Here is a 23,167-nt window from a genome sequence, read left to right on the forward strand (position 1 = left end):
AACAACAACAACCGAGCAACCACCTAGCAATGTGCTAAAACTGCTGAGAGCACCTTAGCAACCACACCCCACACCCAATAAATGTTAAGTTTAGGTATTAAGGGATGTAGAATATGGTCATGCAGAATAAGGCATTACTATGTGCATTATAAGTACTAATAGACAGCCAATATCCTAGTAATATGCATGCTAATAAGCAACTACTTAATAGTAAAAATTAAGTGTTACCTTAATAATTTTTATTGCAAAAAAGATGAGAAACGATCATGTCAGCAAGTCAAATCACAGTGAGCTGTTGCATGTGTATTCAAAGAGCGAATGATGAATGGCAACAGCACTGAGGTGCGCATTTTCCTCTCTCTCCCTCTGAAAATGTCTTGCAGCTGGTCCTGGAACGAGAGCTGATGTACCTGCAGAGGAGCGCCAACAACAAAGCCTGACAATTCCCACCCTCGGGCAAGCACAACTGACAGGACAACACAAAGGGATGAGCTAGATGAAGGTGACATTGTTGCCAAAGATATCTAGTTCTACTTTATGCAACAGAAGCCTTTAGATTCAAAGTGTGGCAGAACTGGACCACGGACGCTCACTTAATCAGCTCAGAAGAAAAGATTATGTGTTTGGATTCTGACTGAGACGGCGCATTAGACATGAGCCAGAGACATTAAAACACCCTAGATTGGGTGGCAGTGCCGGAGCATAATGTGGTCATATAATTTACTCACAATGTCTGGACTGCCACGGCATCTCCCATTTCGCTTAGACGGATAGGGTTATCGAAACTGGGACTTCCAATTGAAAACCACACAAGAGCTTTTCAACAGTTCTTTAATGTAAAAGAGATAGAAACCTGTAATGAGAACTCATTTCACGCAGTCGTGCCACTTTAAAAGTTGTGATCAATGACCCCTCCATAATAAAAAGCCATTTCTCACAACCTTTATAATGGGCCTTTGCTCAAATGCCCCAGCAATCTGTCGCCGACTCGGGAAGCATTACTAACAGCCTTCAATCCATCTTTATTTAAGAGACTGAGAATATGAGGAGAAAGTGCTAGACCTCTCATTTTGTTACAGAGGGCGGGTGAAAAACGGGAGAGAATAGATTAGAAGAGACAGAGCGATTGTACGAGAGAAACAGACTAAAATGTGTCGAAAAAAAAAAAAGCTGCTAATGCACACAAGTGAGGGATCCATCAGACGGCCCTATTTCTCCAAGAAACTTCGAGCTGGAGTACATTTACGGTCTTTGACTTCCATGATGGAAAGTGTGTCCTTGTCAAAACATTACAATAAACATGCTGAAGCTCCCTGAGAAGGTGAGTGGGGAGATAAACCTAGGCCAGACGAACATTGCATACGCCGCATCAGTGACTATTCCTCGTTTTCGAGTCACGCTCAGATTGGGAAAGCTCCGTTCATCTGTTTAATCCACTTCGCTCAATACCTTCATTTGATCATAATGTCAGTAGAAGGCCTAATCCGCGCTTTGGCATTCGAGGAGCATCTAATGCCGTTTGCTAATGCGACTGAGATGCGAATGTAAACGAGCACCCCCGGGGACTCATAAACTGAGAAAACAAGCGGCAAAACAAACGAGAGCAAGATTGATTGAAAGCAATAAGGTGTATTATGAGGCCCCCAAGACGTCACTTCTGTGACTGATTGGTAAAGTGCTGTTGACATTGAGAAAACGACAACACTATTCCTAATTAGCGGTTACATTACCTTCACATTGATCTTGATGGGAAGAGGGATGCCTTCTTTGAGGTCTTTGGTTTTCTCATTGAAGTCTTTGCAGAAGGCCCCTATGGGAATCCCTTTCTGGAAAAGAAGGCATAGGAAAAACATTCAGAAAGGTTTAGACCCACACGCATTTTAGCCTGTTATTCATCGTGGCAGTCTTTTGATGAATACCAATATCCATTTAGAGTGGCTGCATGGTGTCAATCATTCGATAACTCATTGGTGCACTGTGAATGCCTCGGCATGCTTGGATGCCTGCGTGAGTGAGTGAGTGAGAAAGTGAACGAGAGAGGCTGGTGGAAGCCTATTTACCCAAGGGTGTGAGTATATGTGTGTGTGTATGTGTATAATGTCAGAGTATGGCAGTCATCATGCCTCTGAGACTCCAGATAAATTAGATTCTCTTTCCTGGCCCTTGCCAGGCAGAAAGCTAAATGTATAGCTGACATTAAGTCAACACTGGCTGCCTTTTCTCCTGAGCAGCTTCACCAGAGCATGAGTGTTTTCTGTGGGTTGACTGCAGAGGCAGCTGCTAATCTGTAATCTTATTACAGTTGTGAAAGTTTTCCTTGCACTTGGACTTTTCAAAGGATCCACAGTGACTGGCACACTTGTTTCATCTTGAGGTAGATGTTACAGAGCTTTATTTAACAGTCGGACTCTGATCTATTTGGAAAGGGCTGCTATTGCAGTTAACAGTCTGGTTACAACTAGGCAAAGAACCCATGGATCACCCTCAGTTCATCCACTTACTGTTTGATGCATATTGCCCTAAAAATGCCAAGAACTGATAAGTTAGTAGCATCAGTTATTTTGTTTGAAGCACCTACTACCAAGTAAAAATATACACTCAACTAAAGGATTATTAGGAACACCTGTTCAATTTCTCATTAATGCAATTATCTAATCAACCAATCACATGGCAGTTGCTTCAATGCATTTAGGGGTGTGATCCTGGTCAAGACAATCTCCTGAACTCCAAACTGAATGTCAGAATGGGAAAGAAAGGTGATTTAAGCAATTTTGAGCGTGGCATGGTTGTTGGTGCCAGACGGGCCGGTCTGAGTATTTCACAATCTGCTCAGTTACTGGGATTTTCACGCACAACCATTTCTAGGGTTTACAAAGAAAATGGAAAAACATCCAGTGTGCGGCAGTCCTGTGGGCGAAAAAGCCTTGTTGATGCTAGAGGTCAGAGGAGAATGGGCCGACTGATTCAAGCTAATAGAAGAGCAACTTTGACTGAAATAACCACTCGTTACAACCGAGGTATGCAGCAAAGCATTTGTGAAGCCACAACACGTACAACCTTGAGGCGGATGGGCTACAACAGCAGAAGACCCCACCGGGTACCACTCATCTCCACTACAAATAGGAAAGAGAGGCTACAATTTGCACGAGCTCACCAAAATTGGACAGCTGAAGACTGGAAAAATGTTGTCTGGTCTGATGAGTCTCAATTTCTGTTGAGACATTCAGATGGTAGAGTCAGAATTTGGCGTAAACAGAATGAGAACATGGATCCATCATGCCTTGTTACCACTGTGCAGGCTGGTGGTGGTGGTGTAATGGTGTGGGGGATGTTTTCTTGGCACACTTTAGGCCCCTTAGTGCCAATTGGGCATCGTTTAAATGCCACGGCCTACCTGAGCATTGTTTCTGACCATGTCCATCCCTTTATGACCACCATGTACCCATCCTCTGATGGCTACTTCCAGCAGGATAATGCACCATGTCACAAAGCTCGAATCATTTCAAATTGGTTTCTTGAACATGACAATGAGTTCAGTGTACTAAAATAGCACCCACAATCACCAGATCTCAACCCAATAGAGCATCTTTGGGATGTGGTGGAACGGGAGCTCCATGCCCTGGATGTGCATCCCACAAATCTCCATCAACTGCAAGATGCTATCCTATCAATATGGGCCAACATTTCTAAAGAATGCTTTCAGCACCTTGTTGAATCAATGCCACGTAGAATTAAGGCAGTTCTGAAGGCGAACGGGGGACAAACACAGTATTAGTATGGTGTTACTAATAATCCTTTAAGTGAGTGTATATCCATGAGCAGAATTGTATTATTGGATGTTTCAGATGTCTGTGAAAAAATCTTTAACCTATTATTTTTGGATAGACATAAATTCTGTCATATTAACACACTACCATTTCTAGTGTTTGTGGTTAAGATTTTTGATTATGTCTCTTATGCTCTCCATTGCTGCATTTATTTGATCAAAAATATAGAAGAAAAAAAATAACAGTGAAACATTACAATTTAAAATAACTGGTTTTGTTTTAATATATTTTCAAATGTAATCTATTCCTGTGATCAAAGCTGGATTTTCAGCAATATTACTTCCAGTAATATTACCAGTCTTGAAACCATTCTAATATGCTGATTTACTGCCCAAGAATAATTTGTTAGTAACACTGCTGGATGATAATTTTTGTGGTGACCTTTTCTTTTAGGATTCTTTGATGAATAGAAAGCAAATTGAAATCTTTTGTAACTTTATAAATGCCTTTACTGTCACTTTTGATCAGTTTAATGCGTGTTTGCCAAATAGAAGTATAAATTAACTTACTGACCTCAAAGTTTTGAACGGTGCTGTATTTCACACATTTTTCTGTATATTCTTTACAGTCTTCTACTGGGGTATCAACCAGGGCTGTGTGGCATTCAGAATTAAAATGAATTGAAATTCAAATAAATTCATATAACTGGAATTTCTTTAATAAAACTTAGAAATGTTTGTATAAATAGATAAAGTAAAATCGAATTCTGAATTTTGCACAACCATAGCAATTATTTCAGATAAACAAAACTGCCTCAAACAGCATGTTAAAAGAAAATTATTTGAGTTTGGTGACATTAAATGTCAGTCATACCTTTCCTGTTTAAGTAGTTGGTTCTTGGAAAAAATGAGCTGCAAAACATAACAGACTGTTTGCCAAAGTCGAAGTTACCTCCCATATGTGATATACGGGCCAAGATAAACAGCACTTTTTGGCATAAAGTATATTTGCAAAGAACTTCCTTTAGTTGCCATTGGTGTTTGATTCTAACTTATAAATACTGATGCAATCTTTTCAGATTAGTTCAAGCAAACACTGCCATGCGAGAACAGCAAATATTTCCCCACCACTTCCAGAGGTATTACTGTTCAGCAATTTCAATTTTAACACAAATAAAATGAAAAACAAAGCCCTGGATGGCAGGCAGCCTATCTCCCTCCTGACTTGCTTATTAATAGTAATCCCATGTCAACCCCACTAGCATCTCCTCAAGCACCCCCAACTTCAGCGAGAACAACACATCTAAGTAAACAAGAAAGGCAGTGGGTGACTCCTAATTAAATATGGATTAATATTAAACCGAGGTTGTAAGGAGAGCCTCAGAAACCCTTGGGTGAACACACTGAGATTCCACACCGCTTCCACTCTGATTTTTGCACCCGCTGCTTTATAACCCTTTAAAGTTGTTGTTTTTTTGTCTGAAAAGGAGTTCAAACAAGTAGAGACATGCAAAGGATAGCAGACAGATCTGAGAGGAAGAGGTCGTCCAGTGATGGAGGGGGGGGGGGGGGAGCAGGCAGGCAACAAGGATGAAATGTGATGGAAGTGTTCTGACAGTGTACTGATCAGACACACATAACATTCAAACTGTGCCAAACAAAGATGGTACAATGGAAGAAATCGCAGCAATTGAGTTTAAAGTAACGCTTTTAATATCATAAGTGAGGCCATTATAAAAATGGAAATCTGTTGTTGGTTGAAAGGACAAGGCTCGAAGATGAAGATTGCTCTGGCAATCTTTACGGAATAAAGCTCCGGATGACCAAGACGCTTCACGTTTAATGGCAGATACACTCACTTTCAAGTGCTGGCCAGATTGCCAGTATAGCTCTCTAAAACCCAAGATCTAATCATCCAAAAGTGAAGCGGTCCAATTAAACCTCCTCTTTCTTCAATAGTGTCCGATAAAAGCAGGACTGCGAAGAACAAAATGGCTGCAGTACATCACCATGATGGAGGCGTGCTACCAACCTTGGACACTGCACTATAATTATCATATCAGATGAATATTAAAAATGTTTATCATATCAATATTCTCTAAAGCATCCATTCCCAGTGAAGGTCCCGACGGAAGACAAATCCTGCCTGAATTGTGCAAGCGAACTCTAAAAGACTGAATAACTTAACCAGACTAAAAACCCCACGTTGTGCATGGTATCTGCATCCGGACTGTATTTGAGATTCACAAAACATCTCCTTTTTCTATTCTTTTCATCAGTTTTCCCACTTTGCATTCGTTTCATTATTATAACGTAAGCTTTCAGCTTCAGCAATTCTATTTAACGAGATGGCCGCTGACATGGATGAATGACAAAAAGAGTGAGAACAGACCGGGAAAGTAACCGTTGTTTCAGATAGCTGAAGTAACAGCTTGAAGGGCCACATATATAAGTGATTCTAATAATACTGCTCACATGTGTGTATATTTCTAGTGCAGGACAGAGAAGAACAGTGTTATGTTCAAGTCATGTCCCCTATGAGAACAATAATGAAGATCAATACTAACATTCAGGAGGTCCATTTGACAAAAGCGGGTGAAAGGCTTCAGAGCGCTGATGTATGGAGAAGCCATAGGGGACCGGCATGAATAAAGAATGTATGTGTGAGGGCTGTGAGCTCATTCCATTAAAAAAAAAAAAAGCAAGAGGAAAAGGAAAATAAGCACAGTGGTGGGTTCAAGTGGTTCAATCACTTTACAGCAAAGCCTCTGAGGAGAAGGCATTAGAGGACAGTGTGACTTCCAACTAAGTGAAAAACTGTGTAATTAAATGCATGAATAAGAAATTAAGCAAATTAAAATTGTTAACACTTCATATAAGGAACAGAACATTGAATGGATCAGTACTGAGGATAGAAGCTGTTGGACAAAATACCTAATCAGTGATGGGGACTGATATATAAAAAATAAATTACAACAAAATGAGGCACTTAATAGAGCACCAATATTTAATTGTGTCATAATTTATTCTTTATTCGCCCCATGTCATTCTAAATGTCATTGTGTGACTTTGGTGAAATCTGTAAAACACCTAATAAGTTTTCCATTTTTTTTTTCATAGCATTAAAAGGAGCTGAAGGTTTCAAGCTTAAAAAACAAAAAAACAAAAGCACCATAAAAGGAATTAAAGCAGTGTAATTTTTTTATTTATACCGACCGCCATTATTGATATTTTGAATAAGATATTTTCAGTTTATTCATTTTAAAAATATATATATTTTCATATTTTTCATATTCCATATTTTATTGTATTTAAGCTTTTAAACTTATATAAACATTTTTAATAGCTTATTTTTAGTTCACAATAACAAAACTGCATTAAAGTGTCTGTACGACTTGTGCGTTATATTCTACGTCTCATGCAGTCTTCCGATAATTGAACTCAGAATTTCTCCTTTTGTGTTCGATAAAAGAAAAGTCATACAGGTTCAGATTCGGAACACCATGATCGTGCGCAGATGATGACAGAATGATGAATTAATTATTATTATAGGTTGGATGATCCTTCTACATTACAGACAATACAAAACAAAAGGAAAGAGTAAAATGGAGAAAGAGCGAGATGATTAAAGCGAGCGAGAGAGCGTAACAACAGTTTCTTTCAGAGGGCTCTCTCAGTGTAAGATTTAGAGGACACGGCACCGCATGTTCCTTCCTTGTGTGAACTGATATGTAACGGTGAGTGAAACAGAAGTGCAAAAAAGGTTGTGTGTACACAAGCATGACAGGGGACGTGGCCTAAGGGCAGCAGGCAGGATTAATTGCCCCTGGCACCCAAGGACGAGCAATTCATTGCCCATGCCAGCGTCCTGAAGGATGGGGGTGAGGTGGGAGGTGTAGACGAGGGGTTAATTAAACTCTGCAGTGTGAGACACTCTAATTAATTACTCCAGTTCCCCTTCCCTAATTCAATGTGCTGAACTCTTCCCATTTTATTACGTTCTTCCCCATAAGGGCGTCATACAGCTGATTAGCCTCATACCCTCATGGCCCATCTGGTAGTTGGAAACTTCAGAAGAGGAATGGACAAGGCCTAGTACAGGGAAGGGTCCTGTTTGTGGGTGCACAGAGAATTATTAGTCATTTGCTTGAGCCATGAGCGATCACAGAATGTTTGCATCAGACACTGTGGAACGCTAACATAAAAGTTTGTCAGAATGGCTAATGGCTTTATCTTTGATCATCCCAAACTCCCCTGTAACTTCACTCATTTAAAAACACATCACTCTCTTTTTTAAATATATGCAGTGATGATTAATGGGTTCAAAGCGAAGGCTACAGGGCGAGACGTGCTACTGGGGACACATTAGTTTCGGGTCAATTTTACAGCCAATATTGATAGCTATACCTACTTCAGTTGGAAGCAAAAATAACATGTTGCGCCTCTAAATGAGTGTGCAGCCCCGCTGGTGAACCGCTCCGTCCTTGAATATGGCGGATTGTTGACTTGAAATCAGTTTATTAAAGCAGAACAAATTTATTTACAGATAATTAAATGCAGGGTGAATGTCTGAGACACAGCATGAGGCTATGTGGCAGAGAAAAAGTTAAAAAGGACAATAAATGCTTTGAGGGAGCCGCATGCCAATGTCCAAAGTCTGATGGAAATCAGCGAGTGTGAAAAGATTTCATTAAACGTATGTTATTAAAGGAAAGAGCTCAATTCCTCAGACCCACTCTTCAGAGAATTACATCGCATCAGAGGATGTCTTATCTTATCAGAGCTCTGCAACATCCCAGTCAGTTAATAAGGAAGACTCATAATTAACCGATTATCATTATCAGTTCGCCGGGGTTTGTTTTAATAGTAAGATTTATAGCTATTTTAAATTCCAGACATAAAAGCAGGAAGTTAAGGTGCCGATTTATGATCAAAAACAGCACTGAGCTGTGCGCTCATTGCGAGAATCTTCCAGTCAGTAAGACGGATTGTTTTGCTGTGGCTGGAGCATGTGTGGTGTCAGCTAAGTGCTCTAATGCGCAGCAGATGGATGCAGTGAGGAATGTCTTGGGACAAGCTTCTGCCAGTGCACACCTGGGGCACCAATCAGGCCTGCAACATTTCCAAAAGGCATTTTTTTGAAGTCTTTACCAACTTTATGGGGGCGAAAGTGTTGACTGTGCACTGCTGGACTTTTGTTGTCTCGTTTTCTCCGCCTCTCTCACTCCCTCCGTGCTGAAATCTAGCCAGATCAGAGTGACCTTCAACCACTTCAGCCCCACGGGGACTGAAAGGGAAAGAGCGAGTGAGAGAGGAGGCGATAGAGATGGAGAGATAGAGTGGAGTTGTGGGTGGAGCTAACAAAGGCAAAAAAATATTGAAGACAAGGAATGGAAAATGTCTGGAAACCAGTGGTGCGTATAGCGGACTGTGACAAGAAAGATGACTTTGCCTTCAATGCCTTTCTTTCCCATCTGCCTGATTAAAACTCCAAGATGACCCCTCACCATGAATATATGAGGAGCACATTGTGAAGAAAAGATACAACCTTTGATTTCAATAAAGAGAGTGGAAACTGTCCTGTCAGAGTAGTTGTGGGAGAAATTTAACAGATAATGAGATTCAGCTCAATCTCCAGTCATACTGGTGCTCTGATCATGCAACAGCAGATACCTCAAACTTATTAATAAGTTTCCTCCTTATTCTACAATTAAAACAGACTGATGTGTATTTTTTTTCCAATGGAGTCAGTGCATGTCAAATAAGATGTTGTAATAGCAAACATTATGTTCACAGCTTGTTTCATTTTTAATCTTTTCATATTTTTTTCAGCCCCCCTGAAGTATTCATTATTTCTAAAAAATGTCTTATTTAGGAAGCTTTGTTTAGGGTGTGATATGTCAAGAATTATGATTGTGTGACTCACAGGAATTGGCAGACAGATACATCGAAAAACTTGTTCCGTTCAGGACCAAACAGATCAGCGTCTCTTCGGGGAACAAATACTTTCATAATTGGCCCCTAGTTGCAAAAAAGTTAAAACATTTCTAGGCGTGGGTGGTATTTGGGACCTAATTGCGCCCATAAAGACACCCAGGATACTGATGAAATTATTCTTTTTTAAATCTTAAAACATAAGTATTGATTCCCTATGGGAGAAATGTGAATATCTCAGGGAGGTACAGTACAACATTTGGCTCATTTTAAAGGGACTCAACTGACAATGCTTACTAGCATGGGAGTATATATGTATTTATGTGCCCAAAAAATAAACCAGCTTTTATTTATTTATTAAATCAGCTTTTATGTGAGCTGTACATGATTTTTTTTTTTTTTCATTTTTCAAATGTATGCCTATTCATCCTTCAAAAAACGTAAGATTAAAAAAATACTGAGTGCACCTTTAAAGATCTATGCTTACAATACAAAGACTGCAGCTCATTTGCAATCTATGCAATGCATGAACACAGTCACCAGTCTTCAGTCAGGCATTTACCCAGGGGACTGTCCTTGCAATTAGTTCTAGATTTTTTTCACCCCCCAAGTATTTGTTAAATGACAATAGCCAATCTGATAGCACCTTCTAGTTCATCTCACACCACACAATCATTCGTCACTAACAGCAGGGACATCGGGGGTGTTGTTTTCTCCTCCAGGCTAGAACAATGTAATTATCAAAGCAATGATTGCACTAGCAGCAGTGATTAGCAGCACGGACCCATCCGGATGGTGACTCGCAATAGGCACGAGGCCATTCAAATATCCCCGCCTGCTATCTGAAGTGAAATCCAAGAGGTTCAGAGAGAAGCAACTAAGCGTTAGAGTTGGAGAGCGATCGGAGGGAGGGGTGCAAGTGCACGTAAGCTGCCTACAAATGACACACTGCAATCATAAACTGTCTCGCGACGCGTTCTTTCGACAGTGAAGTATGAAGACGACGTCGAGGTACTCGGAAAAACGGCTTCAGTTACGGAGTCAGCAGTTATAACGCACTTCTGACCGACTTCTACTGCTCAGCCCGCAAAAAGCTTCATCGCAGCCGCCTGAGAGTCTTTATGGACCGGGATGGAGCCTGCTCGAGTCGAGATAACGGAATAAACCACATGCCGATTATATAAGGGTTTTGCGACAAAGAAAGTCAGTAGGCAGAAAGGCTTGCTTTCCTCATCACTTCGCCCGAATAAACTACACGTCGGGGCTTATGTTATGGACAATGTAGCCTTTGAGCGTGACGTGGTTGACTTCTCTGGATTATTTTCCACGTTTGGTTTTAAGAAGCAGTACAGTGTCATTACTGGACGAACAGCACGATTTCGGACACTGGATTCAGATAACATCTTGATGCCTGCAGGTTTGCGCTGGTCTTTAGATTGAGACTGCTCTGTGAAGTCTTCATGCTGTGGGGTAAATACACTCTCTACTTCATCCATTCCTGCTTACATGAAGTTGAGCTGTCTTGCAACTTAATATTCAATTATTCATGCAGCCTTCAAGTCCAAAAAGTTCATAATATTTTAGATGTCACCGTTTCGCCGCTGACCGAGCTCACTGGTGAGATTGACACCTTGCCAATTCGGATGTGTATCCTAATGCAATGACACCTGTCGCAATATGGTGATATATTGAAGTGGCACAGGTCTGATGATCACACGTGTACTGCAGCAGCAGCAGCAGCTCGACACTTACAAGCATCAAGACAGATGATGCCATTTATTTCGCGAACACTGATAGTGAGAGCCACTGTGATGATATTCTCTGTGTGGGAATGATTCAATGGCACATTACCGACGAACATTTTCAGTCGTTTACTCGTAAATGAGGGCATGTGGCACGAGTCCAGCAGAGAGCATCTCCAAGAATGAGAGGTAGACGCGATTATGGGCACTTGCACACAGCAATTAAACATTTACAATATTCATCACACTATATTTAACCTAGACCATTAATAATGACCATCACTTTAGAGTGTTAATTATGAGAAGCTTTTACATTTCTCCTCACAATGTCGTACATTACTTTATTACATTAGCCTACTTATTATCCTCTATAAAACATTAGACATGGTTCAACATTCTGTCATAATTTATTCAGCCTATATCATACCCTTTTAGTCCATAGAACATAAGATATTTTGAGAAACGTCTGTTTTTTTGCTTACTATTATTATTATTGGTGACATCACTTTAAAACAACTGAGATTCAAATAATTACATTTGCAAATATTAATGATCAATAGGTTATTTTTTATTAAGTTTACAATAACAAATATGGAGAAATTATATTGTTTTATTTCTGCTTTTAGACAATTCCATGACCATTCAATTACAACATTAAAACAATATAATATTACATATTATCAATTGACCAATATTGCTTTTTAACACACACACAAAAAAAATCTAATTGTTATAAGACGCAAGAATTTGGTGTCTGTACATTGCTCATCTTTTGTTGACGTAGCCTAAAGCACAGATCAAAGCACACATATACAAAGCAAAACTGCATGAAATTATTCACTGTAACCTGTGGCCTTAAACAATTACTTATAGTTAAGGATGCATTGGCTGTCAGTAGCCTACTGAAGTCTAGTCTTTATTGATGTGCTTGAAAAAAACAAACAAAAAAAAAACAGTATCATCCAAGTGACTTGATAACCTGATGAATTATGTGCTGACAGTGGAGTCAAAAGATAAGCTCTGCACCTGCAGGCAAGCCTTCTGGGTTTCAATTCCTTTTTCGTCCAAAAATAACTATCTTCTATCATTTTTCTGATTGAAAAAGAAAGATGTGTCCTGTGCTGAAGCATTTTTTTTTTCAGGAGCATGTGGCTTCTCCTAAATTCAACACTCAGTCTGAGATTATTGGATTCAATTGAATACCAAAGGAGAAAATCAGTAACAGAGATACAAAATAAGATCTTGCTGTCAAAATCAGATATTAGTGACGCACACTCCATTTTCATTCCACAGAGCTCACAGAAGATTAATCATTCTAGGTCATTTACCAACATACTCCCTTCATTTCCTCACACTTAATGCGTTTAATTTCTACAGTTCCCAAGCTATGAATATATTTCCATTCACATTCTCATCAACACAACATCTCCTTTTTCCCAGAGCAGGTCGCCTGTGCTTTTTGTGTTATACTCGTCACTCTTTCCTTCTTCATTTCCCTCAGCTTATTTATGAACCATTACCATCTTGCCATAACACTTTATTAGGTCTGTAAAAAGCCAAGGGAATGAATCACCATCTTGCTCTCTCGGTTTCTCTCTCACCCCATTCAATTTCCATTTCACCTCACGATTTAACACTTTTCCCCCATGTATCCACATGTATACCTAATGGGTCTTTAAAAGTTGCAAGAGTTGTGATGGGATAGTTCATCCAAAACATTTCTGTCATAATTTACTCTCCCTCTTGCCATTCCAAACCATTTTTGTGTAAACTATTATTTTATGTAGTTATAACATTTAAGAAAAATCCTGTATTCCATAACCCTGTTGACACCCTGTATGTCCTCAACAGTAATGACTTTCTTATTAAAAAAAGTCATCTATCTGAGGTGTTGACACTCTACACCAAACACAAATGGTTAGTAGATGGCTATAGTGCATCGGACATTGAGTTCATTCGGCTGAGAAGGCCTGCATTCGATTTCACCATAAAGCCCACAATCATTTCTCTACATTAATCAATACCCCAGTTTTACACTGTCTGTTGCTGAAATATGGCTTGAGGAAACATGAATAAAATCAACATCAGTATGCAGTGTTATGACAACACCTTTCAGACAGTATTAAGATTGAGTGTCGCCATTTTGCAGGTGGCCAATGCACTTGAAAGGCCAAAGAAAATGAGCCAGAGAATCAGACTTGATCATGTCATGCTTACTGAAACCAAAAACCATTAAATACCGCAATATGTGAAAAAACCAGCATGGAAAGCAAGCCACGAGGAAAAGGCTTTGAAAGTGTGCCTTGGTTCCCTTCAATATAATTAATTAATAAGGGAACAAGAGTTGACATGAATGTTATATACTATGCAAATAACAGACACTTCCAAAGACGAAAGGACTTAAAGTTTCATGAGTTAAGAAATCAGATTTAAAAAGATTAAAAAAAAAAAAAAAGAGATTCTGGTGTAAGACTAGAAGAACTGGAAGAGAGATTCTGGTTTAAGACTGGAAGAGAGATTCTGGCATATTCTATTATATTCAAGGCGTCAATTGGGAAAAATACATTCGATTGAAAGCAGAAAGATGTGCTTGTTTTGGAAGTAATGAAAAAAGACCCTGGCCACCATAAAGCCCCGTCTCAAACAAGCAAAAGCTTATATTCAGCACTGCCACAAACCTCATCTTACTAATCCTGTCAATGTCACCAGCTTTGTTTGTCAACTAAACAAGCCTTTGAAATGCCATGAATCGTAAAATCTCCAAGGATTGCAAACTACATTTATCAAGAAAAACCTTCGGTACAGACATACTTTTGAAATTAAAGTTAAAAACTCTCCTATTTTAAAGGTTGCCAAACAATGAAGAGGTATTGAGGGAGAGTATGAATAGTCTATTGTTGACCTGCACATTGTAGAAAATGATGCAATTTGCTTAGTCCATAAAAATGGACTGTTCTGCCTTAAAGTATTACTAACATGTACATCAAAGGCTTTGAAGATTTATGGCTAATTCTGTATATTCCGGTCTTGTAATAGCACATAATCATGCAGCTCATGTCCTTATCAGGAAATGAAGGATATAACCTCTTAAACCATCCTCATCTCTTTCCTTAATGAGCCATCAGAGTCTGACTATGTCCTTGTTTGTTTCTCCTTCTACTTCAAGCATGTTGCCCTCGCCCCAGGTGTGCGTGTCTACTCTGGTGACAGTGAGCACGATGGCCGTGGTCGACCTCTACCTGCTGGAGCAGAGCATGCTGGGACCTCGAAGCGGAGCCCGTCCTGCGGTATGGCCTTGTGTTGCCGTCGCGCTCGGTGACCTGTGTTTCCTGCTGGCGCTCCGCTTCGTTTCTGCCGGTGTGGTTTCGGAGGCTCGCTCTCCCCGTCGGGGCTTCGCCAATGCTCTCTGGTTCCTTTTCCTCTCGCTGCTGCAGCTGAAGCTTTTCTTTGTGTGTCAGAATTACAGACAGGAGAGACGACCCCCGGATCCTCTCGCCCGCAAGACTCTGACTCTTTTACTTTCGGTGTGCCTGCCCTCGCTTTTCCTCATCCTGACAGGAGCCGATTACATGACTCCCCTCCGTAGGAAGCAGGAGGTGCGCAGCCGGCTTCTGTGGGTGGTGGTCGACTTGCTTGATGTGTTGGATCTGCAAGCTGGGCTATGGGAGGTGCAGGGGAGCGTAGGGGTTCCTCTTTGGGTTGAGGGTATAGTGTTCTTTTACTGTTACGTGCTGTTGCTGTTACTGCCGTGCGTGTCGCTCACAGAGCTGGGTGCCACTGCGCTGCCTGGGCTGCAGGCGGCACGAAAGGAGGCCATCTATCCGTGGCTCAGTCTGGTGACCATTAATGTGTTCACGCTCGTGCCCAGAGGGGTCGGGATGCTGTGGTACAGGGACCCACGGGTGTCCACGGTGTTCCTGGGGAAAAACCTGCTGGCTCTTGCTGTAAAGCTGAGCTCCGCCTGGGACAGGCACAGAAAGGGCAGCAGAGGGATGCAGGGAACAGGAGTCGCCACAGGAACTGAAAACCAGACTCGAGGTGCGGCCTCGGAACAAACCACGGAGCAGGAGCAAGAGTGCACATCTCCAGTGCCGTCCTCCACGCGCTACCACACGATTTCACGCAATCACGGACACAGCCACTCGCTCTCTCACGTCACCCTGGACCCCACCGAGACCTCTCTGGGACCGGCTTACATTTCCCACGAGCTCTAGAGGTCACGGAAAAGACCTGAATCTGCCAGCAACTGGAATTTATGGGCACATAACCAACCAACTGTCTCTGTGCTTTCCACAAGATTAGCAGAGATAACTTATCGTATTAGCACACTTTGTAGTTTGAACAACTGATGATTTGTAAAGCCAAACACGAGTAGCCTACTGTGGTGTGAAGCTCCCAGACAAAATGATAATGAAGCTGGAGCTGTTTTAATTAAGTGCCTTCTTTAAAGAGCTACAATTAATATTGTTACTCTTGTTTATTTTTCATCAAGGACTTGAATTAAACCATGTACTGTGAAGCATGACCACCGTTAATATTCCACTCTGTAATAAAAATGTTTAATATACACCTGCCTCTACCATTCAGATGCAGCTAGACCTATAATCTGTTGGTCTGACATGCGAGTAAATTTGTGGAGACCTGTCAAACCTAATGACAACATTTCAAAAATGATATGTGACAGAACTTCATTTAAATCACAATTTTTATGGTTGGTCTTCACAAACAAATTAATCCATTCCTCCAACTAAATGGGCATTTCATGGTTGAAAAAACGCAATAACGAAAGTATCTGTCAAACACTTAAAACAGTAAAACTTTCTGCACAAATGACATACAGTGGAGTCCAAATGTTTGAGACTACTAGTGAAAATGCTTCTATTTTGCATTTTTATACTTCAACAAAAATTGTCATTACAAATTATATTGTCAGCATAGCAAGTTCAGGCCAAAAGTTGACTTGAAAACATTTTGTGTAAAAGCAGCACATTACTCCAGCACAAAATTAAAATGTCACCAATCTTTCAAAATCCTAAAACTTTGTTTATTTTCAGATTGCTGAGTCCCAGTTTCTCAATGTTGTCTCAGGCTTAGACCGTTTTGTGTGCAGCAGGCATTTGTACACAGAATAGACAGTGAGAGCTCACCAATCTCCACCTTTAAATGTATCATAGTTACCACAGCATGAACTGAAGCATCTTTCCTATTGTGGTTACCAATGACAGATCTGTACATAGGAGTACGATGTTAGGGAAAGACATTCTGATGTGGTGATAGAGAATGAACCCTGGTGCGGATTATGATGATGGGGGGTAGGGCATTATTCACTCTCCATCAGCAGCCTCTAAAGCCCTCTACAATCCCCCTACCCTTGCTCTAATAAACCGTTATTACTCATATTAATTGAAATGGGAATAATTTTTCAAAGAGCTAAGAGATTATACCGCACTTCATGATTTACAAGGAATATTTACCGAACGTAAAACGGGACAAACTTGCATGATAAATGCTAAAAATAAGCCTAGCTATAAATTAATTGAATTACTGAGAGCAGCTCAACCTGAAGCTGATTTCGCTTTAGAGGTATATCAGACATATGAACCAGACCAGAATGGCATTTCTCAGCCTTTCATCTCTCTCCCTCTCTCGCTCTCTCTTCATTTTAAATGCACACCCTCCATGTTATGTTCACTGTAACTCTTCAGCTTGCCCGTAATGAAGAGAAATCAGAGAAAAGAACCGAACTAGCAGGTCAGACATGTTTATTATTCAAGAAAAATGTAATATTTAATTATTAATAAATTAAAAAAGAAACAAATAAGTAGTTTGCTTAATGAAATAATTTTTTTTTTTGCATTTTGAAATGACAATGTTTTAGCACATTACAACCCTCTCTAAATTCTGTATCACAAAAAAAAGAAAAAGAAATAATCTACAGCTAAAGCAATACAACCATTTCTAAAATTAATTTAGATAATTTAAATAATTTTCAGGTGAACTATTCCTCTAATTGAAATGAAAATATTGCATGGTGCATTCATATTTTCTATTGATTATGGAGTGAAATGTGATGTGGACGTGTTTCACAGATTCAGCCATTTCCCTCACAGTTTTGGTATGCTTGATCTGAACGTAAACACTTGAACTATTGTCTTGCACGCCCCTCTTTTATTCCGTCCCTGTTTCTCTCCTCCATCCGGCTGAGTTAATTTCTCCCTGGACTGTAATTACTCTCCTCCACAGAAGCTGTCAGTTTCCACCCTCTCCTCCAGAACTCCCTCTTTTATTTCTCTCGTTTGTTTAAATTTGCCCCCCGGCCGACAGGCAGCCTACCTCTATGCGCTTACCCTGTCAGGGATGGTTAGGCAGACGAGAGAAAAAAAACGAAGAAGGGAGAAAGCGGGAAGATTAAAGGGCCAGAGCTGTAAGCTGAAGGCCTGCTGGCTGCAATTTATTTACAGTTTAATACACATAAAAGTAGAGCCAAAGATGGCAGAGCTCAAACAGACCTTACAAGAGCACGTGTAGACGCATGCACAAACACACGACTGCGTGTTTCACGGACATATGGTGCTGCTTTGCTTGATTGAGACTCATTACACCTCATATTTAGTTCATTACAGCTTTCTTCAAAGGCAAGATCACTCTGGAGGCCAGGTTGACTTGCACTGGCAGAAGAAAATGCGTCTCATTTATTATCATCATGATGGGCAAGGGACTGTAATGACATCATTACAGCTGTAATTAGCTTGTTAGTTATGAATGTGCTTTACAAATGAGAGCAGAGGTAAGCCTTTGTGAACTTTGGGCTAAATGACAGTCCCTATGTGGTAGAGAAAACATAAGATCTCTGTGAACAAGAGGGATAAAAAGATGTGGTAAAATATATAATATCAGATTTCGTTCTGAACATTCAAAACCCGCAGAAGCCGACAGAACTTGAAATGGTCAAAGCTGTGAAAGCTGTGTTTTTTTAATAGGCCAACCCGGAAGTTGGCATAACCCTGGTTCCCTCAACAAAAACACAGACTTTTCCATTGGCTTTTGGATTATTGCAGAAAATAACCTCTGTAACCAGCAACAGTTTATGATTCATTCATCCTGATAATCTTCACATATTAACACAACTTTTTTGAATTTCAAAGCTTAAAGGGATACTTCAGGATTTAGCATTAAGCTTTGTATTAGTAGAAAACCTGTAGTATTTTCGAATTACCTTGCTTTCCACACTCATATCCCCCTGAGAGGAGAGATTTATGTATTTTCGTCATTTTGCGTCATCGGAGGATTTTCTGGCCAGAGGCTAAAGACTACAGCCAGTAGTAGGGGCTGTTCCGCATGTGTTCAACCCGCCCAAAGAGGGTGGGGTCTCACTCACATAATGTACACACAGTCAGCCGTCTTTCTTTGGAAGCTAAGCTAGCAGGCTCTTGTTCTGTGAAGAAAGCTGAGTAGTAGGAGAAAGCTGAGTAGTAGGGGTTACCATCCTCCTTTTCCTGGACTTGTGCGGTGGGCGAGATCGCTCAAAATGTCCGGGATTCAGCTTTTGCTTTCTGCGGTCGCCATTCATTGTTTACATGCACACCTCTTGTTTCAATCTAACTGAATTCATTCCGATTCCGAAGTGATCGGTTGATGTGCGTTTTAACATTGCTAAGAAAATTCCCGCTCCTCCGTGAGAGATATGAGACCGGCGCGTCTCAGTAATGACGCCACCGGCCTCGCACCGTTCTCCCGCGGCCCTCAGTCTCGTCCTGCTCGCCACAGTAAACATGATGAATGGCGACTGTAGAACGCAAAAGCCGAATCCCGGACATTTTGGGCGATCTCGAAATCCCTGGCAGACTCGTCACGGAGACTCACTGGTAGCCTAACCTTTTTGTTTTCAACTGCGCTCTATAACCGGTAGGCGTGGCCTCCTAGGGCAGCGAAGCAAGTGCATTCTGGGAGTTGTTGTCTTTCATCCACATAAGCCAAAAATACATTTTCTGGCTTTTCTCAGTCTAGAAAGCTCCAAATTAAAAAAATTCTTCACATTTCTTCTACATAAATGACCTATTTTAAATACACATTCATCTTTCCAGTGGTGAAGTATCCCTTTAAATACATTTGCAAGAAGTAAAAAGCTTTTTTTCTTTTTGAGACAAGTAAATGCTTTAAAAACATCACAAGGGTATTTCTGGTGTATTTTATGTTGTAGAACACGTGAATGAAACCATCTTGAGCTTGTGTTAACCACGTACCTTATTTCAGGCGTTTAACCAAAAAAAAAACATGGACTTCAAGACGATGTAACCAGATGTGCTAAAAAATGCAAACTGGTTCCTGTTTTTGGTCTACAAATATCATTCCTGCAGCATTCAGGGTTCCCACTCTTTTTAACCAATAATTTCGCATGGCTTTGTCCAATTTTTCATGATTTACTGGATAAATATTAAAGGGATAGTTCACACAAAAATTAAATCGATGCTGAAAACGAGAGGTCTAAAAGCTTACCTGTCCGAGAATGGGGCCCAGGGGAGGCCCAGGAGCCGCCTGTCCAGACCTTACAATCGCTCTGATGACGCCTCCAGTATCCAACTTTTTCACTGCCTTGGCCGCTTTAGATATCTTGGACATTTTGTCTATGTGTCTGGCCTGCCACTCGTCTGTCCGTCCCCTTTGCCTGTTGAGAAAGGTAATTATTGAGGTTTCCTTAATCCATAAAAAATTTAACACAAAAAAATCAATACATGTCCAGAGGTTGAAAAGTGAGTCACACAAAAGCTCTATGATCCATAAAAGCTCTCCCAGGAGTGCACAGTGGCCTTATCTCGAGATGCTGTGTGTGAAGACAGTCGTGAGACGAAGTGCTATGAAACCTCAGGACCTTCAAAGATAAGGGATAAAAGCACATGTGTGTCGTGCACTCGAGGAGCTTCTGTGCTTGGCTGCCTTCAACAATTCCCTGCACTCTGCTGATCCATTACAGTTAGCTAGCACTCTGTGGGTCTACATCAGGAAGGGTCGATGGAGAAGATTGGACGGCAGCCACCAAGAACCAAAACGCACAGATTTAATGTCTCACGCAAAGGGCGAAAGGGTAATACCTGTTTTTTCCATTCAAGACTAAATTCAATTACATGATTCAATCAATTAGTGGAGTGATGGAAATGGCCTGAAATGTATGCACATGGGGAAGCATGACTCATAAAAAACACGCCCTATAATCTGATATAAATCAAATGGAATAAAAGCCACTACGTGTTCGACGCCATTTGCCAGACCACAGCACAGCCACAGCCAATTACAAATATGACGTTAGAACTTGACCCATTTTGTGACTGTTCAACCCAGGTGAAAACGAGATCTCTGAATTATTCACAGTGCCCTGTTCCCAGGTTAACCTCACTATTTATATATTCATAAATGCAAGGGAGATGAGGACAGAGGTGAAATAAACACACCTCGCTAGCCACATGTTGGAACGCGCCATTGGTTTTAATGCCAAGTTAATCCTCGCATCTGTGCGCGCAAGGAGACAAGCAAAGAGAGTATTTCACAAGCACTGAAACGTCTTGGATCTCAGAATACGCAGGTTATCTAAGGAGAGCAGAACCAGCAGATTTATGCTCAGCAATCACCAGTTGTGGGAATGCATTGCGTTAAAAATGACTTTCTGTGTTTTCTTTAAAACGCCAATCACATCCTGCCCTTCTTTTCGCTGTTCTATTTCACGCTGTTCTCCAAATGTATTTTTGCTGTTTTAAAAAGCATGTTGAATCAATTTAAGAGGCAGTCAAGGACGGTGGGGCTGCTGATAAACCTCTACTTCTTGGCAGGAGGTCCAAGTATCTTAACATTTTCAGAAGCAAAATAGGACAATCAACATTCCTGAGTTGAATTGAAGCAATTTATTTGTATTTGGCACCAATTGACTTTTTTGGGGGTGGGGGTTACTTGCCGAAAATAACCGAGTGTCTGACTGTTTTGAAGAAACATGCATGAAATTTCTTTTCCATTTGAAAGCAACTCTGTTGACGTGATGGGGATATAAAATACATGAAAGAAAAGAAATTCAGTGAATATGGACTGCAGGCATGTTCCGTCAAACTTCACTGTGCTTCATGTGTTTACTGCTTTGAAGCACTCATCAGCTTTCCAAATTAGATTAAACGGCTTGAGAATAATATTTGATATTTTCAGGGGGGGAAAACAACATGTTTTGTTTGAATCATTGCAATTAGGAAATAAGAAACGCCAGAAATACAGTCCCTTTGGGGTTGGTAAGATTTTAATGTTTTGAAAGACGTCTCTTATGCTCACCGAGGCAGCATTTATTTGACCAAAACTACAGTAAAAACAGTAATATTGTGAAAAATTATTATAATGCAAACTAGCTGTTGGTTTTCTATTGTGTGCATTTTAAAATGTAATTTATTCCCTTTATGACAAAGCTGAATTTTCAGCATCATTACTCCAATCTTCAGAGTCACATGATCCTTCAGAAATCAGATTTGGTGCTTAAGAAACACTTCTTATTGTTATTTCAATGTTGAAAACAGATTTGCTGCTTAATATTTTTGCAGAAACTGCTTTTTTCTTTTTTTTTGTTTCCTATCCTTTGCTGAATACAAAGTAAAAACAAACAAACAAACAAACAAACAAAAAAAAAACAAAGCATTTATTTGAAATAGAAAGTTTTTGTAATATTATAAATGTCTTTCCTGTCACTTTTAATTAATTAAATTCTTGAATAAAATTAATTAATTCCTTGCAAGCAAAAAACGTTTAAAATTGTGTTTGTTTAAAAATAAACATTAATTCCCTATTTTCATTTCACTGATACTTATATATATATATATATATATATTAGGGTGCATCAAATTTGAATGGGAAATTTCAATTTCAAAATATCAATTTGGCTGGCATTGCATTTTGTTCCAATTAACATAAAAATTACTTTTGCAAAGTTTTGAGGAATTCCATTGGGATTTAGGGGTGCCACCTAACACATGAACTTTGGCGAAATTTCGAAAAATGTGCAATTTTTAGTCTAATTGCCAAAAGGTTGACCTGGAAATGTTGAGTACAGTGAACTTTTATACAGTAACATGTTCTATAGGGTTATCAAAGTAAAAGTTGTTTGTTTGAACCCTTTGGGCAACTTGGGCATTTCTCAGAATTCAACTTTCAAGATTCTCCATTCATTTGTCCTATAGACAAAATGAATGGAGGTCAATGGGACATGTTCACATGGCCTTACCCTGTTAATTTACTGTAACAATTACAATGCTACTCTCAATACACATGAGACATCTACAGTGGGGAGAACAAATATTTGATACACTGCAGATTTATCAGGTTTTCCCACTTACAAAGCATGTAGAAGTCTGTAATTTTTATCATAGGTACTCTTCAACTGTGAGTGACGGAATCTAAAACAGACATCCAGAAAATCACATTGTATGATTTTTAAGTAATTAATTTGCATTTTAATGCATTACATAAGTATTTGATACATCAGAAAAGCAGAACTTTGGTACAGAAACCTTTGTTTGCAATTACAGAGATCATTCGTTTCCTGTAGTTCTTGACCAGGTTTGCACACACTGCTGGAATTTTGTCCCACTCCTCCATACAGACCTTCTCCAGATCCTTCAGGTTTCGGGGCTGTCGCTGGGAAATACAGACTTTCAGCTCCCTCCAAACATTTTGTATTGGGTTCAGGTCTGGAGGCTGGCTA

At 40.1% G+C, this 23,167-nt stretch overlaps 2 protein-coding genes across 2 annotated transcripts in view; one reads left to right on the plus strand and one right to left on the minus strand.

Annotated features, from left to right (window-relative positions):
• Nucleotides 1–23,167, minus strand: part of mrpl11 (mitochondrial ribosomal protein L11) — a 38,465-nt gene that overhangs the window by 6,054 nt on the left and 9,244 nt on the right. The window contains exons 2-3 of the mRNA XM_081383025.1: nucleotides 19,939–20,107; nucleotides 1,731–1,826 (exon numbers count right to left, since the gene is read on the minus strand). Coding sequence (XP_081239151.1) covers nucleotides 1,731–1,826; nucleotides 19,939–20,061 — 219 coding nt within the window. The 5' untranslated portion in view covers nucleotides 20,062–20,107. The remainder of the gene's footprint in view (nucleotides 1–1,730; nucleotides 1,827–19,938; nucleotides 20,108–23,167) is intronic.
• tmem265 (transmembrane protein 265) lies at nucleotides 14,610–15,656 on the plus strand (the record flags this gene model as incomplete). The annotated part of the gene is made up of 1 exon (XM_081383024.1): nucleotides 14,610–15,656. The coding sequence occupies one exon, from the start codon at nucleotides 14,610–14,612 to the stop codon at nucleotides 15,654–15,656; it is 1,047 nt and encodes a 348-aa protein (XP_081239150.1).

The sequence above is a fragment of the Scardinius erythrophthalmus genome (assembly GCF_964197995.2).
Source record: "Scardinius erythrophthalmus genome assembly, chromosome: 13".
NCBI lineage: Eukaryota > Metazoa > Chordata > Actinopteri > Cypriniformes > Leuciscidae > Scardinius > Scardinius erythrophthalmus.